Below are 13,747 nucleotides of genomic sequence, written 5' to 3'. Positions count from 1 at the left end.
GCACCGCGCCGTTGCCAGGACGCCGTCGCCATGGCAACCTGCGCGCAGCCCGCGGGCCCTCCCGGCCGCCCCCGCGGAGGCGCCGAAATGGCCGCGGGGCCGCCCGAGGGGCCGCCCGGCGCCTCCCGCGGCGCTGCCTCTGCGCGCTCGCACGTCGCGTTTCCAGAGCTGCTCCAGCTTTGAGCTTTGGTTCAACTTAGTATCGCAGCAGAGATGCTCCCTCCCTTTGCCCAGCAAAGGCACACGAGGAAAAACAAAGCGCCTCCGAGGTGCGCCCCAGCCTTTGCTTCTGTTTCCTGCTGGCGTCGCTCCCTGGACTTTGCTACGACGCCTTGAGTAAACAGGGATCATGCTCCCTGCGCAGCCTCTCTGGAATGGCAGGTCACCTCTGGCAGCACCTAAAACGCCACCGGGGGCTGGAGCCTGCACATTGCCCGCAGCACTGTGACAAGGAGCCCACCCTCGGACTGACCTGCTTATTTTCATGTAATGACCGCAGCACAGGACCAGGCCAAAACTACAGCGTGCCACGGGCGCCTTCCCAAGGGGGAAGGCGGGTAGGCAGGGGCTCCGCGGGGTGCCAGGCCGCGCTCTGCTCAAGGCAGGGCCGCCTGCGAGGATGGAGGAGGTTGCTCAGGGTTTCATGCAGTCTGGTCTGGAAAACACTTGAGGACAGAGTCAGCCAGGCCTGCCGGGTGCCTGTGCTTGGCCAGCCTCAAGCGGGGGAAGTTTGGCCTTACACGTTTCCTCGAAACTCTCTGGTCCCAGGCTGCGTCTGCTGTGCTCCAGAGGGCCTGGCCTTGTCAGCTCTGTAACCTCCTTGCAGGTGGCAGCTCAGGGCTCCCGGAGGCTCGAGTTTGGCCGCTTGCACTGAACGTGCTCGAGTCTATCCACGTCACTCGTGTCGGGGGCCCAAGCTGCACACAGAACTGCAGATGCAGTCTGACACTCATGGGGAACAGAGATGTTTGCTCTGACACTGCAAATATCTCAGCTAACTTCATGCACCTGTGCAGTTCTTATTCCCTTGTGTAGCAATTCTTGTTAACAAACTGCTCAGGTATTTGGTGTTTTCTTGTGTGTAGGTGTTCTTGTAGGTGTTTGCAAGACTGGGCCTTAAAAGCTAGCAGTGTACATATGGTTCTCTAGGATAAGGTGCTTGTACCACCTTCATTTACCTTGATTTTCATTAGTTTCTGTTGTGCAAAGACTGCAGCTGTTACAGATAAAGCTGCCGCTTCTCTTGATCCTCTCTAACACATAAAAAAGGTAAATTCAGCTGGTGGATCTTTCTAGAAATCCTGTGCCCGGCTTGGGCTAGAACAACTGGCCCCAAGTGCCAGGGAAGCACATACTTTAAGCAAACTGATTAAATGTATTTTATGTAAAAGATGCATGTAGTATTAAAGGGTTGGATTTTGTGTAATTATATCTTCAGTGTAGTTGATAGCAAACAGACTTTTTTTTTCTAACAGATGATCTCAAATCGCTTTCCCTATAAAGACTCAACAGCAGTAACAATAACTTATTGAGGAGTGCTCGAATGTTTCACTCGTGAGGGAACCTGGTTTAAAGGTTTTAAGGAATTACAGAATTACAGAAGTATTTTTGGTTAGAAGGGGCCTCAGCAGATGATCCAGTCCAACTTCCCACACAAGGCAGGACTAGCGTTAGTGACTATACAGTCACTATAGTGACCATATGTGACGTTAACAACATTATATCAGGTTGCTTTGGTAACATGAAGTTTTGATCAGAGCACTTCTGTAGAATTTCAGTAAATCTCCCTCTCAGAAAAAATAATACAGCATTTGTATTTTTGCTGATTGATCCCACATGGCTTAAAGTAATAAGAACAGAGGAGACAAAATTCCAGGTTTGCCAAGTCCTTGCACAGAGCCCTTCCAGTTTTACAACCAGCCTTGAGAACACCAACGTTACTCTTATGTATTGGGCTGTAGCTGGAGAAAAACTAAACTCTCTGAGTTCTGTTATGTCTGAGGTTTCTCTTGACAAGATCTAGAGTAAAAAAGGTACTTTTTTTTTTTCCTCAGAAAAACAGAAAAATGTGTGAAGGAGGCTGTTGACTTTGTTACTGTACTATGTTTTATTTTCATGTCACTTTACATGGATGCGTCAAACCTGGCTTGAGAGTAGGCACCTTTACTGCCTAGGGGTGAGCTGTGGGGGCCAGCTGCATTTCGGCAGAAAATATCGAGATTATTAAAGTGTATGTTTATTCTTTGGAAAGCAAATAGAGGAAAAAAATCTTCATTAAATTCCTAAAGTTTGCTGAATTTTATACCACTACTTTTTCTATGACACAGATGCTTCATCTTTCTAAGAAATACCAGATTGTGTGGTTTTCTAAGTAAAAGTCTCATGTTTTATTAATGGTAATAAGTGTGGTTTTCAGGCATTAAATTACATGATTCTGATCAACAGCACACAACTATGTGGCTTGGAAATTTATTTTAAATATATTTTTGTAATAGAAAAATCAGTGGTGTTTTTTAAAAAAGTCAGTTTTAACTAATTAAGAAACAGGGCAGTTCCTATTTAATTAAATTGTCTAATCTTTTTCAGATTTATCAGTTTCTCATAAGAATTATTCCTTTCTGAAGCCACAGCAAAAACTTGAGAGCAGGGCCAAGAGAAAGCTGGTGCTGCAGATGCTCTGGGATGAGGAGCCCACGCTGCCGCTGCCTGCGCCCCAGAGCAGCCCCTGGGCCTGCCCAGCGCTGCAGCGTGCGCTCAGGAGCAGCACGCACGGGTGCTGAGAAACTGTCATTCACTTAATGGAGGCAGCTTGGGAATCAGATGTTTATCATTAAATTAAGCAGAATTAAGCCACTGTGATTAAAAGCATGAAAAGAGTCTATTGTGAATTAGGCTGTGCCTGGTACACACAGCGCATAGTAAAGGTTAGTGCAGAAGGAGAGCACGGATGCCCTTGGCCCCACAATTTTTATTGAAAGTTGTTCTCTAGTCTGTCTGGAGTAGATGAATCCTGGCAGCACATGTGAAATGCAAGGAGCTCAGTGCTGGTTTTTCGATTAGGCTTCTGATACAAACTAGTGGGATCCTGGTGAACTGGATCCTGGTGCTAGTGAGATCCTGTTGAACTACGATTTCCACCACCTTTTTTCCCTTTTTTTTTCATAAATTGTTACAAAGATGTTTGTATACATATGAACATGCATACATACACATCTTAAGAAAATGAACTTAATCATTGAGTCAAATAAGACCCATAAAGCAGAAGTAAAATTTTGTAAAACCTATATAGATGCTGCTGCTTGTGTCCTGCCCTGTATATACTCTCTTGCGGCTTACAGATTGTTTTCTTCACCATTTTTCTTTGTCCCTTAAATTTATGTAACATTTTCTTGTTCAAATGAAATACTATTCAGGCTATTTCTGTCCTATTTCATTAGAACTGCTCTTACCTTCTGTCAGGAATCCAAGCGTGAAACTCGTTTCCTGTGAACCTCTTCTAGCACCATCACATGTATTTTTGCCTCAGTAGCGATTGCAGATTATGTTCACCACCCGGCTACTTTCTCAATGGAATCATTTCCCTCCTCTGATGCTGATGCTGGGTAGTGCCTGGCGATCCCAAGTGGAAGCCCCTGGCTTCCTGTGGCCCATCTGAGCTGCAGAGGATCCTTTGCTCTCCAGGGAAGGATGCACAGACTCAAGCAGCTCCTCCCCTTCATCCAGTAGCAAAGTTGAGGGGCTAAAGAGAGGCCCAGGTGAGGTTAAATGTTGCCTCATTCCTGTGTTGAACGCACCATGGTGGTCTGAATTTGTAACGCGTCAGAAGTCAAGTTTAGTGTTTGCAGAGCAACTTGCTGTGGCAGCCGGGTGCCAGTTGGGGTGGACGCCTGTGCCAAACTGCCCGGCCTCGGCTGCACAGGGAGCCCCGCGGGACCCTGCCCATTGCCAATGGCCAGTCCTTCTGCAAGTAAGTCTCTGTTTTGCTTATAGATAGAAATGGCCTGGATGCATATGTTCTGCGTAAACTGTATAAACTGCTTTTTTTTTTTTTTTTTACTTCCCTCCAGTACCCTGCTTTTTAATCCGTGATGATCTAAAAACAGTGTGGCTGACAATTAAATGGTACTAACAGGGAATGTTTTTCAAAGTGGTTTGGAAGCAGTATCGACATATGACTAGGGGACTGTTGGCAAGCTGGTTACGTTATTAGCACCTAGTTTATGTTCTCACTCTGAATCGGTGCTTGGAAACGCAGTGAAGCCAAGGCCAGGATCGAGGAGGAAGGTTCCTCAGCGGGGCCGTGGCCCCGCACTGCACCTGTCTGTGCTTGGTCGGTCCTTTCGTGCCCTGCCTGCCCCAGGCCGCGGCCGTGACCCGCGAGGGTTCCCGCCGAGGCGGCGCGGCCGCGGGTGTTTCCGCCGGCGGGAGCCGCGCCGCGGGATTCCCTCGCAGTGACGCGCGGCGGCGGCGCGCGCCCATTGGTTGGGCCGGGCGACTTCTCCATTTATGGACACGGCTCCCGCGCGGGGCAGCCGCTGTCCCCCGCCCCGCTGGCGATCCCGGCCCCGCCCCGCCGGGAGCGCGCCCAGCGCCGCGGGAGCGCGCGCGGGAGGGCCGGGCCGGGAGGGCGGCGGGGCGCGCTCCGTCCGTGCCGGGCGCCGGCGAGTCTGAGCGGAGCGGCGGGCAGCGGAGCGGGGCCGCCATGGTAGGAGCGGAGCGGCGCGGCGCGGGCTGGGGCGGCGGGAGCAGCGCTGCCGGGGGCTTCTTCCTTTAAGAAAAGTTGTTTTTTTGCCTTTTTAAGTTGTTTTTTTTTTTTTTTCTTTCGGACTTTTGCTGGGAAGCGGGCGCCGCTGGAGCGAGGCGGGGCGGCGGGGCAGCGCGCCGCCTCTCCGGGGCGGGCCCGCGCCGCGGGATGGGCGCTCGCGCGTGGGGGCCGGGGTCGTTCTGCCTGTCTGCGCCCCGCCGTAGCGCAGCGGGTGGCGACAGCGGCGCTAAACATAGGGGTCCCCGAGGTGGCGGCCGTCCCGCCGCCACGCTGAGGGGCGCGGGGTCACTCGTGCGCATCGGGGCCACGGTGACCGTAGGGAGGAATGAGGTTTAACAGGTGAACCCGGCTAATTTTTATTAATTATCTGTTGCTGAATAATAATAGTCTTCATGGTAAAGGGCTCCAAATAATGATCGTAACTGCCTGTTGCAAGGCTGGTTATGTTACCATTGCATAAGAGTTTGGTGCAAAATGCCGGGTAGTGAGAAGCCGGGTTAGGGTCTGTAGGGCCCGGGTCTCCAGAGAAGCAGCTCCTTCAAAACCTGTTTCTGAAGTTGCATCTCGGCACTGGGCGCTCCGGCACGCGGGAAGCTTTCACCTGGTTCCCTCCGCAGCCTCGTTGAGCTCGTCCTTGTGCATCCAGAGCTCCCGTTAATTGGCTGTATGGGGGAGTTAAGTTGGGTTTCTCGCGTGTGATGTAGTTTAGAGGATGTCCCTCTCTCAGCAGCTCCTGAGGAGCAGGTTTGTGCCAGGCTGCCCCTGTGTTGAACACAGACCCTTAAACAAAAGTAATGCGGGGGGCAGGAGGCTAAAACCGCCCCAGGTGAGGGCGGTGAATCCCTCCAGCCCTGCGCGATGAGGAGCTGGGATAAGGTGCTGCTGGGAGGTGATTGTTGAACCAGGTGCCCCAAATGAGCCATTAACGGCACCTTTGCTCCCTGTTGTTTGCTGGGGTGGAGGTGGCCGTGGCGGAGGCAGCTGTGGCCCGCGGGCGAGGGCTGTGCCTCCTTGTCTGGTGGATGCTGCAGACTCCTCGGCCTGAGCAGTTACTGCCTCTAGTCACGGGGGCTGTTGTGCTGCGCGCGTGGGGGTGTTTTGTGCCCGTGGGCCCCGCAGCCGTCGGTGCCGCTTGGCCTGCGGTACCTGCCGCCTCGGGGCAGGTCCCTTCGGGGGAAGTCTGACAGTGTGCAGTGAAGAGCTGAGCGATTGACGTAGCAAGCGAGGGGAAAAGAGGCCTTTCCTCCTTGAACTTACCATCCAAAGATGGAAGGATTTTCCCAAGGAATAAAAAAAGATAGATACTCAAAATCAAGGTCCTGGCGTTTCAAAACTGATTTTTTTTTTGTAATGTTTAACTGAGTAAGTTATGAAGCTTTACTAAAGCTACAAGTTCTAGTATTCTTGAGCAAATAATTATGTAATATTTCAAGGTAATGGGAACAGATCTTTTTTAAAGATTATTTTAAGCAAATTAGAATGGCAACGGCCACCGGGGAAGATTGCCGGTTTAAAAACAAGACCAAAGCTTTCTCAGCGAACTTTGCCTGCTAATGCACTGATAATCATTACAAGGTAGCATTTTACAACCCGGAGCCGGCAGGAGTGCCCGTGTTTACAATGGCTGCTAAGAGCATGAATCACAGTGTTAATGCCCTGAAACTTCCCTCTCCTCCTCCATGTGCCGTAGGCCGTACGGGAGCTCGCTGAAGTTTCGTCTTGGCTCCTTTGGCCTCTGTGGGGGAGAAGCAGCGTGTGTAGGAGCTCTGTGCTCCTCGTGGGCACTGCCAGGCCCCGGGGCAGGGCCCTGACCGCTGCTCTGAGCACCGCGGCCTTGCTGGTAGCCACGGGCTTGTGGAGCAGAGCGCTGGAAGGTGGCCACGAGTCAGCCTTGTCCTGCTGCGCTTACCACGGCATAAGCCCCTTTAAGAAAAACAAAGCAATCGGTGACCTGTTTTGCCTGCTTTTGTGTAATTTCTGCTCTATATTGCTGGTTTGTGGTTGGGAAGAGTGAGCAGGGAGAGCTTCAATAGAAAGCGGGATCACAGAAAGCTGGTGTAACTTACAAGTCACCAAACAAGCCAAAGTCATCAAGTTCACTTGTGTCAAACAGAAACATGTGTTCATATGTTGCTTTAGCCAGTATTTCAGTGCTAAGTTGGTGGGTTTTTTTGTTTGTTTGTTGTTCTCTTTGGTACGGCTGCAATGTGAATGTGTATTTGATCTGGTGTATTTATTGGGTGGCCTCCTGATTTATGTCCTCTTCAAGAAAGAGGGTCAGCAAACTGGTTGAGTTGGAAAAGGCACACACTTTTTTATTTATTTTTCTCTCCCCCCTCCCTCCCTCCTGGCAGTTCTATGCTGTTCAATATCAGGATGTCAGTGCCCATGAAAGTCTAGAAATGGGTTGGATAGCCTGAAAGTACTTGTTAGGCTTTAGGATATGGTCCTAAATAGCCAGTGTGCAGTGAGAACCGGGTGTTTGTAGCCCTGTCACAGGCCTCCTTGCTATGAGAGGCTTCCAAGCAGGACTCTGCTCCTGTGTTGGAAGGGAGCGTGTGTGTCTGGTGGTGCAGACAGCAGCATTAGCTATAACCCCGCGCGCTGCCAAGCGTGCGGCGGTGGGGAGGATAAGAGCATGTGCTTTGCATTACAGCTGGAGGTGCACACATGGAAAAATCCTCCACCTCTATATTGTTCCTATCTGACTGATACATGAAATAAAACACAGTAGCATCTTCAGTAGCAAAACAAATGACTCATACTTGATGTGTTTTTGTTTTTAAGTTTGCACTGGGTCTTTGGCTGTTTTTGCATGTCTCTAGTGTGGTCTTTCAGAGCAGTTAGTGACTATGTTGCCTGTTGGAGCACTCTGCAGCAAGCCCCATGCAGGCTGGAGGCTGCATCCCTGCAGCTTGCCCAGGTGAGAGAAGCTGGGTGTGTAATGGTGTGTGTGCATACATCAGCAGCGTTTTCTCCATAAAATTTGTAAATTTGTCTTTCAGAGTTGCTGTTTTTTTTTTTCCTGTACTTCCCCAATTCTTTCACCACAAGGTGGGTTGATAGTGCCCTTAGTAGTTTGCAGTTAACTCTTCAGTCCCTTTTCTGCCTTGAAATGGGGGATAATTTGCCCTGGTGTTGCTGCCTAGTCTCAAAGCATGGGTATGTACCAGGGGGAGATGGAGAGATGGAAGTTAAAGCAAGTTTGTTGTTGTGGTGTGGTTTTTTTTTTTTTTTTTTTTAAGAGCCAAAGGGATTGCTAGCCACTGACGGGCTGTCAAGGGAAAATAACCAGGCCAGACGAGCCTGGAATCTGCCTTACTCTGTCAGTCCTCATGTCATGGTTTGCTTACTCTTTCGTTCTGGTTGCTGCCATGGTGCATGAGTTATAAGTGACAAACTGGTCTGCTTCCCTGTCGAGGTTCCTAAAGCGCTGCTGCGAGGGTCTCCGGGAGCTGCGTTTGGAGCGCTGGGACAGGGAAGTGGCGAGAGCTACAGTGGGAAGGGTTCTTGCACCAAATTCAAATGGTCCTTGTTCTGGGAGAAAATCAAAGAAGCAAGTCTCAGAACTGGAAGGAGCATGTATACATATATCTTGCTGAAATAAGTATGTGGAAAACAGTCCAGTCCCTGTGCAAACGCAGGAATCGCCAAGCGTCGGCTTTGGCAAGGAAACGCTGCCTTACTCTGTAGTTAACCTTCCAAGTGAAGCTGCTCTCGGCCCCTGGACTGCCCAGTTAAGATCTTATTTTGGGTATATACACGGAGGGGTTGCACTGGTGTATGAGGCCAGAGCTCCGGGCAAGTCCCATTAAGGTTCCGCACTGCCTTGGGCCTGGGGCTGAGTTGCTCCCGAGGTGCCCGCTGTGCGTGAGGGGCTCTGCGCCCGGGGCCCAGCGCTGAGCGGCCCGGGAGCGTCTCCAGCACCTGGCCCCGATACGGGGACACGGGCAAACAGCTGCCTGGGCGTGCCGTGCCCAGGAAGTGCAGCCTCCTCCCCTGACTCATCCTCACCTCCCAGCCTTCCTCCCTCGGGAGGAACCTTCCTCGCAGCTCCCTGGAGGCCAGTCCTGTGGCTGGGCATTGGCTCACTGCCCTTGGCCAAATCCTTCCCACCCTAAGGGAAGGGCTCCTGGGTGTAAAGTAGCTGCATGCTCTGAACCTTACAGGTGTTAATTTCCTTATATTTATTAAATATCTTGTATAAATGAGTAAATGGCCTTGGAGTTACTGACTCCTTATTGCACAGCAAAAGGTACATCTGAGCTTGAGATTATTTAGTCTAAAAAGCTTTACAAGTGGGGTAGATGGGGGTGTCCTGCCTGAAGTAACACAGAAAAAAATGTAATTGCTTTTAAAACTCCTGAGGAATTAGGTACATAAACTGTTAATTAAATTTCTCAAATTCTTTACTTTAAACTTGATTTTTTTTTTTTTTAATTAAACAGGAAGTCAGTGGGAGAACTAACAAGGAAACATACTGTTAGTTAGAAGAACATGACTCGGGGTGTCTTCAAATGCTTTTGGAAAGCATATTCAAGAGAATCTATGAAAATCTAAGGAATTATCTTTTAAAGTAATTATTAATTACATTCAGCTGCTACATGTGAATTTGGGGGGCAGAGGTTGTGACTCATGGTTGGCGCCTGTCTGGCGGTGCAGAAGGGGCTGTGGACGTGGCCTCTGCTCCCCTGTCCCGTGCCCCACGGGAGGGCTCTCGCGTGGCTCTGGGGACAGCAGCAGGGCAGGCTGCGGCGCTGGTGCAGCCATAGGTGGGTATTTCTTTAGCCTACTACCTTTTTGAAAAACCTGAACACGAATCATTCAAGTAAAAGCGTGCTCTTCTAGAAGCTATTTTGATACTTCTTTTTTTCAGCAATCTGACTACCAAATGAGAGGTGTGGATATTTTTATTTCTGGCATCTGTCAAACAGGAGCCACAGTCTCGCAGTGACTCGCTGTGCTGGTGTCTGTGCAGGAAACGTGAAGGAGTTTCTCTTTGCCAGCTCAGAGCCACTCACTGAATCACCTCCATCAGCTGAGCCTGAGTCTCCAACCAGTTCCCTCCTCTCACCCTCGTCTAATTTCAGTATCGAAGCCACATTCAAGTCTGAACAATGCAGCCTGATGTCATTGCTGAAACATGGCATTCCTGATCTGGCAAGGGTTCCCAATGCTCCAGACTTGAAATCTTTCCTGCTTGTGTCTCTGGAGCCGTACGTTGCCATCAGATGTTTGGTCCTGCACCTGGGGCAGTCTGCTGCACTCGGACACTCCAGTACCTTTGCGAGGCTTTAAATTCTAGGCAGTTCACCGGTGCTTACTGTTATTTTTACAGTGACCTAGGTCTTCCTGTGCTCTGGATTGTGTCTTACTAATAGCAGGAATAGTCATCTCAATTTCCACCTTTCTGTATCAGTAATGCACTTGCAGTGCCAAGCAGTAGTCATGAATTTGTCTGCTCTTGTTTTGCTCTTTCTCTTCTGCCAGGACAGGTACAGCTCTGTGCGGTGCCTCAGATCAGCTTTGGTGGAGCCTCTTCAGCCTGTGCTGTTCCCAGCTTTGTAAAGACATATAAAGCAAAGACACGGTTTATTTGAATTTCTTGTAACAAATGCTGCCAATACTTTTAAAGACATTTAATATTCTTGGACTACAACTCGTGTGCGCTCTAATAGCTGTTTTGGTATGAAGTTACTGCCACTTTGGGGAGTTTGGGTTCAAAAAAAAGCCAAGACAAAGATTTACGTAACTATTGTAAATATTTACAGAGTTAGTGTTCTGTTGTGGGGCTTTGAGCTGTTGTGATTCTTCTGGCGTGCACTGAGCACCTTTTGATCATTTAGAGTTTTTGACTACCTTATCTGCAGATGTTTTGGGTTGCGAACCGGAAAATAATCCGTTTGCCAAGTGAAAGCAAGTTGGCTTGCTAAGTGAAAGCAATGCTGAAGAGCCGTATTGAAGGAGTACTTCATAGACCTAATCTTAAAGGATATTTCATGGTAACCTGAAGTGCATGCTTTTGGTCTGAATTGTGAAATAGTTTTACAGTATCTTTATGCTGAAAAAGCCAAGGGAAATGAGCTGTATGTGTGTGTTTCCTTTGCGTGTCTTGGTATTGGCACTTAGAAGATCCTGAATCTGAATACAGGTAGGGGAGAGCTGAAGTTTTGGAAAGCTCTAGTGATATGGGACTAGTTTATTTAGAGGATAAATTAATTAGTGGTATTGACCTTTGGATTTAGACCCTTGCATTTAGTTCTGCAATTCTTGCATTGACTCTTGATGCTATATTTTGATTTTATGGAAGCAAGTTATGGACCACACACAGTACTTTTGTTGAAACTTCTGACATCATTTCTACCGCAATCTGCGTTAAAGTTCTGGTTTCTCTGAAACTATTCTGACTTACTACAGTGTATGATTTTATTACATATAGCTTTTATTCCACATACCATTTAATATCCTGCTGAAACTTCTCAGTTTTTTTTGTTGTTGTTCCTGAGCTCTAAATTGCTTTAATCCACCAAAAGATATTTGCCTTTACAAACGAAATGCAGGCTTAGTCCTAGTAAGTCCAGAATTACTTCAGCTTACTACTTTTCACTTAAAATTGTGCCTTATGCTCAGTCATGTTTCCGGGGCTTGGCCTTTTTCAGTGCTTCCCCCCCAACTTTAAGTATACACTGGAAGCTGCTATATTGGTCAATAATTGCTAGATTCAGCAAACCAGAGGCTCCTACGAGGAAAAAAAAAAATCTGATCTTTGTACTGGAAAAATGAAAATAACTTTTTTCAGGGTAACACATTCAGCTGTGTTGGTTTCTGAGTGTTTCCCCACTGCTGTACATGTAACCTGCAAGACTCGGAGACCGACGTTTAAGGTGACGCTTTCATGGGTGGTGGGGATAAGCCTGGGCCTTGCACTATGTACTGAGCAGCCACTTAAAGCTGCTGAGGCCAAAGCACTGCAAGCACCTGAGCTGGGGCCCAGCCTGAGCTGTCTGCGCACAGAGCACGCGCCTCCCTGCCCTGCGAAGGCTCTTGCCCTGGTGGAGCAGCTCTTCCCCTCCTGGCAGGCAGTGCCTGGGTGAGGAGGATCGTTTCTGCTCCTGGTAAGGTAGCTGGACTTGTTGGGTCCCATGGGTTCGTGTGGCAGCTCTAAACGTTCCGCTCATCTGGAGAAGTTGCCACTGAGAGTCTCTGCCTTTCAAAGGCTGTCAGGGCTTGGCTCCTTTGTTGGTTCTGTTGTGGATCCTGGTTCATAGGGATGGAACATCAACAAATATTCTCTGCTCGTAGCAGCCAGGGTTGCAGTCGCTGGAATTAGGCTTCACACATTCAGGAGAGGAAGAGAAATGCACATTATTTTGTGACAAACAGAGATGGTGGTCGTGATCTGATTCAGCGCTTGGCCTCAGTAAACAAACACTCATGTTCCACTTGAACCAGAGCTGTATCAGGAGAGGGAAAATGACTTCACTGCAGGAGAGGTCCCCTGCTTTTGTATCTCAGCTGTGTTACGCTTGCTTTCTGTCTCTCCCTTGGGTTGTAACTGCAGAGTTCGTCGTGATCATTTTTCAGATGAGAGAGGCTGGGAGGTGCCTGGAGCGCAGCAAGGGAAATCACTGGAGCGAGCGCCTGAGCAGTGTGAGAACACAGATAGTGCGAGAGTATCCAACATGCACACCTCAGGATGGATGTTGGCTTTCCTGAAGTCTGAACAATTGCTTCCAGTAGTCCTGGGTTCTTCAGCAGTTTCCAGATTATTTGTCTGCCGCTGTCACTGTCTTACAGCACTGTGTAATTTGCACCTGCAAGGCACTAGAGGATTGGATTCAATGTAGTGGAGAAAATAATTGGCCCAGTGTGGTGCTTACTTTGCACAGCAGTTCAATCTGCTTGTATGATACTCTGCAGATGATAGAACAGTTGATACCTTGGCAGGTTGCTGCTTGTGTGTGAAAGGACACACAGTAGTGAAGGAGCTATGTGAAGCTATTCTAGTTCCAAGCTGTCCTCAAGCAGTGTGAACCTGAAGAACTTCCTGGAGTTTTCATTGACCTTGACCTCCGTTTCAGGGATTTGTGTTAATTTTAAAAAGTGCACAAACCCTTTTCTGAAGCTACAAAGTAGTGAAATTTGAAGCACCACCTAGGAGTGGAGAATGATTACTTCATATAGATGATAGATTTCCATTTTTACAGGCCAATTTAATAGTTTAAAAAAAAAAAAAAAAAAACTGAACCTGAAGTCAGTTGGGTAACTGACATTTTTTCAGGAGCTGCTCCTGTGAATACTATCCTGCAAAGTGTGTGTTTTTTTTTTTTTTTTTTTTTTTTTTCTCTCTAGTGGTAAATAGGAATTCTAGTTCCAGAGCTCTTTATGACTGAAATATGGGCACACCCAGTCCACAGAGAGCTGATCTCAATATGCCAAATAAGTTCATGACCAGCAGTGGTTTCTTCCTGTAGCTTACTTTGTATTTTTATCTTTGATTCATTCTAGGAACACATGAGAGGAAGCAGAAGAACGCTGGCTACTTATTCCCATATTTGGTATAATTCTAGACAAAATGAATAGTCCTGTCCATTGAACAGGGGTGTTTCTGGAAAATCTAGTGGCTCTGGAAGCATGAGAGGTTCTTGACAGGGTCACATCAGGCATGTTTTCTTTGTAGCTGTGTACAGCTGTGTGCAGCCTTCCACATGCAGTTATGGTGATGAGAAATGGTCAGGTAGTGTTAATGGAGCTAGTAAAATGGAGTAGGATAAGGTTTTTGCATCTTTACCATACTAAAATCATGTGTCATTATATGTTAAAAGTCAGTGCAGTCAGTGCATTGATCTGTGCATTAAAAGCAGTGTATTTAAGTTGCATTAAACAAGAGAAGATTGGGAATTCATGGAAGCAAAGTGTTCACTTCTAGCAAAGTGAACATTCATCTTTTAATTGCTGGTAGAGGAAGAAAGGAAGAAGAGA

General features: G+C 48.2%; 1 protein-coding gene across 1 annotated transcript in view; it reads left to right on the top strand.

Moving 5' to 3' along the window:
- Nucleotides 1-4,634: 4,634 nt before the first annotated feature.
- The window catches only part of MYO1E (myosin IE), an 81,039-nt gene continuing 71,926 nt past the window's right edge, over nucleotides 4,635-13,747 (top strand). Inside the window, exon 1 of the mRNA XM_088519723.1 lies at nucleotides 4,635-4,705. Coding sequence (XP_088375849.1) covers nucleotides 4,703-4,705 — 3 coding nt within the window. The 5' untranslated portion in view covers nucleotides 4,635-4,702. The remainder of the gene's footprint in view (nucleotides 4,706-13,747) is intronic.

This window comes from Tinamus guttatus, unplaced genomic scaffold, assembly GCF_059628265.1.
Source record: "Tinamus guttatus ecotype Peru unplaced genomic scaffold, ASM5962826v1 Tinamus_guttatus_pri_ptg000004l, whole genome shotgun sequence".
Lineage (NCBI taxonomy): Eukaryota > Metazoa > Chordata > Aves > Tinamiformes > Tinamidae > Tinamus > Tinamus guttatus.
The sequence above is the reverse complement of the archived record's forward strand: the minus strand, read 5'-3'. Positions and strand labels throughout refer to the sequence as shown.